The sequence below is a fragment of the Ichthyophthirius multifiliis genome (genome assembly GCF_000220395.1).
Source record: "Ichthyophthirius multifiliis unplaced genomic scaffold scaff_1120509251117, whole genome shotgun sequence".
NCBI lineage: Eukaryota > Ciliophora > Oligohymenophorea > Hymenostomatida > Ichthyophthirius > Ichthyophthirius multifiliis.
In genome coordinates, this window is record NW_004086188.1 from 2,226 (window position 1) to 6,203 (window position 3,978).

Here is a 3,978-nt window from a genome sequence, read left to right on the forward strand (position 1 = left end):
AATTAATTAAATTTTATTTATATATTAAATAATTTTAATAATAATTCACATTCTTCTTAAAATTATTAAAAGTACTTTTCAAAATTTATATTTAAAGTTTAATAATGTATAAAAATTTTATATTAATTTTTATTTTAATATAAATATAATATATTAAACATATGTATATATAATAAACATTATTTTATATTTAACTTATTTATAATTTATTATTTTTAATTAATTTTTATTATTTGATAATAAATTACAATTAATAAAATAATAATGAATTAAATTAAAATTTATTAAATCAATATACAAATACTATTAATTAGAAAATAAAATCCTTTAGCTTTACTTGTAAAATTATATTAAAACAAAAATTTTAAATAAAGTATAAATAAAAAAAATTAACAAAATATATTAAAAAATATGTAAAAACTTATAATATACCTAGTATTAATAACCTTTGTTTTTGGTCTAAAAGTCCTTAAACACGAGTGTGGCCATGATAAAATAAAAGAAATCTCAAAATACGAATCCATTCCTCCAAATTCTATTGAAGAATCTTCAGATATTCGTAATTTATAAAAGAAACAACCTCGTAATATGATAATTACCTATAATATGGATTTTTTCAAACCTTTAGCTGATTCTGTTATGGCACATTAACTAAGTAAAATAATTAATAGCTGCGAGAAAGCTTTGTAATTGGCAATTGATTATTTTTCTCGTTTAATAAAAATAATCCCAAGAAAAGAAACAGATATGAGATATAAATCAAGTAATCCAAAATGTGGAATAGTTCCAGTTCCTTAAATAGACAGAATTTAGGGAAAAAAATCTGATTTACATATATATGTATCATATACAGTTGAATCAAATAACGGTAGTATAGCACACGCTAATTGGTGTTAATTTTTGAATCGTTTAGGACCAACTCATGGTACAGTTAACTTTAATTTTGGTTTATTAACTAGCAAAAATTTGGAAGATCCTATTATGTTTGAAGATTTAATGGAAATAGTTATCCATGAAATCACTCATATATTAGGTTTTAGCAATAGTGATATATCAAGATGGGTAAATTCTGATGGAAAGTCTCATGTTTTCCCTATTTTTGAAAAAGATATAAGGGGAGTTAAAATTTAGTTGCTCAGAACTCCTAATGTTTTGAAATTCGCTAAAAAATATTACGAATGTGAAAAATTATTTGGTATGCCTCTTGAAAATTAAGGAGGAAAAAAGTCTGCAGGATCTCATTGGGAATAAACAGCTATCGCAGACGAATACATGAATGCAAGTCTATCACTAACTTAAGCCTATTTTAGTGGTTTTACAACCAGTCTTTTAAGAGACACAGGTTTCTATGCTGAAATAAATGAATCTATGGAAGAATAAATGTTCTATGGAAAAGGAAAAGGCTGTGATTTCGTCGTTGGTAAATGTGATTAAAAAAATAGAGAATTTTGTATCCCTGTGAAAGACGATGGATTATGTGATTTTTATCACCATGGATCTTCTAATTGTAATATTGGTTAATATGATGATCCTGATTGTAACACTTCTAAAGTCAATACTAATGGAAAATGCTGGGATACTAGTAGTCAATTAAATACATAAGAAAATTAGATAACATATGGAGTTAAATTTGGGATTTAATCAAAATGTTTTAATGTAACTTTATTAAATAAAAAACATTAACCATCTGATAAATTGTAGGGTAAATGTTATAAATATAAATGTGAATCTAATGAAAAATTGGTTATTGAAGTAGGAGATTAAAAGGTCATTTGTACTTAAAACTTAGCATAAATGAAAGTTGACGGATTTCATGGATATATTTAGTGTCCGGAAAATATAAACGAATTTTGTGGGTTTAAAAAATTCTGTCCGAATCAGTGCAGTGCAAATGGATTTTGCTTAAAAGAATAATGTTATTGTGCAAAAGATTTCTAAGGAAATGATTGCTCAGCTAAAAAAAAATTGTGAAAAATAAAATTAATTTTCTATTTATATTTATTTTAATAGAAAAACTAAAAAAAATAATATTATATATAATTTATATTTTAAATTTATAAATAAAATAATATTGTTTCTTTTTATTATTTTATATATTTTTTATTTAATTTATAAAATATATTATAAAATCATATATAAAAAAAATTATTTATAGAAAAATACGAAAATAAAAATAGTATTAAAATAATAACTCAAACAAAAGTAATAATAAAAGATAGATTTATATTATAAAAAGGTTTATTAATTATAAATAAAAAACATCAAAATTATATTATAATAATAATATAATTATATATTAAAAACTTATGTTAATAAAGGTAATAAAATAATTTATATACTTTAAAAAATCATGTTTTATTTATTAATCTTCTAAAAAATCTTTAAAAAAATTTAGTCCATAAATTTCAGACAAAAAAATAATCAAAAACTTGTAATAAAAATTATAAAATAAAGATATTATTTTTATATAAAAAACAAATATATATTATAAAATTAATATTTTTAAGCACCTAGTTTTAATTTAGAATTAATGTACTAAAATCAAATCAAATCAAATATCAAATATTGATTACAAAAACATGTAGTATAAAAGACAATAATTACTATAAAAACCCAAAAATAAAATTGCCTTTCATTAATAAATAAAATAACAACATAAATTCTTTTAATATATAAAATATCTTAAAAATCCTAATAAATTGGAGTAAATTCTAAAAAAAAATAGAATTAAATTTGGTAAAATTTTTTTTTTTTTTACAAAAAATAAAATAATAAAATCGCTATTTTTCATACTAATATTTTATTTTTTTAAAAATATCATTTTTTAATCAAAAGTAAAATTATTAAGTTTTTTTCATTAAAAATATAGAGGAAAATCTTGAAAAAAATTATGCTTTAAACTACATTATTTTGTTAATTTTTAAAAATCAAAATCTTTAATGGGACTTGCTTTTCCAAAAAAAATAACGGAATTTACAGGATTTAGAAAAAAGAAGAGACTAAAAGTGTCATATAAATATCTTTATATATGTATTTTTTAAAAAATTAGTATAGTATTAATTTTTTTTAATTATTTATTACAATAATAAAAAATTCAAAAAAATGAAAAAATTATTAAATAAATTATAATATTATTTAGTTAATTATATTCTTTTTTTTAAAAAATAAAATAAAATTAAAAATTAGAACTTTAATTCTTAACAAAAAAAATATTGTTATATAGATATTAAAAAATCATCCTTTTAATATAGGCTTTGTTTAACTGCTATCATTTCCAAAGTATCCTTTATTACAAACACACTTATTATTTAGACAATATCCGTTTTAACTACAGAAATTCGGACAAATTTTTTTAAATTTGCAAAACTACGGTATATTTTTAGGGCATATAATAATTCCATCATATCCTTTAACTTACATATTTTCTAAATTTTTTGAGCAAACAACTGTTTATTTTCCTACATGAATAGTCACTAATTATCCGTTAGAATTTATAGCATAAACCTTAAATTTTTCGATTATTCACATAATAAGTATCTTTTATTAAAGAAGAGTTAAAACATTTCGAATCAACTCCATATTAAATTCCGTACACTTATTGTGTTTATACTGAGTGTTACATATTTTAAATATTCCAGCATTCCTTATATTAATAAACCTAAAGTGTATTACAATTAGGTTCATTAAATTAACCAGCATAAAAAATTGAAGCCTCAATATGGGAGAAATCACATAAATTTATATCTTTTTAAGGAATACAAAATTCATTTTTAGTAAAATTACATTAACCAGTGACGTGTTGACAGCCTGCTCCTTTCCCTTAGAATATTTCTTCTTCCATAGATTCTTTTATTTCCTCATAGAAGCCTGTGTCTCTTAAAAGATTGGCTGTAAAACCAACTAAAATATGATTATAAAGGATTATTATTATGAATTCATATATTCGCTATTGATTATTGTGTTTTTCCAATGTGAATT

The 3,978-nt window shown here is 20.4% G+C and overlaps 1 protein-coding gene across 1 annotated transcript, besides 3 other annotated features; it reads left to right on the top strand. All coding sequences in view use genetic code 6, as the record gives it.

The window, feature by feature from the left end:
- Nucleotides 1-3: part of a microsatellite that runs on past the window's edge.
- A 408-nt stretch (nucleotides 4-411) lies between these two features.
- On the top strand, nucleotides 412-1,971 carry IMG5_143590 (leishmanolysin family protein, putative; the record flags this gene model as incomplete). The annotated part of the gene is made up of 1 exon (XM_004031240.1): nucleotides 412-1,971. One exon carries the CDS (start codon nucleotides 412-414, stop codon nucleotides 1,969-1,971), a length of 1,560 nt encoding a protein of 519 aa, XP_004031288.1.
- Nucleotides 1,356-1,393: a microsatellite.
- Nucleotides 1,972-2,109: 138 nt separating the features above from the next.
- Nucleotides 2,110-2,141: a microsatellite.
- Nucleotides 2,142-3,978: the final 1,837 nt, after the last annotated feature.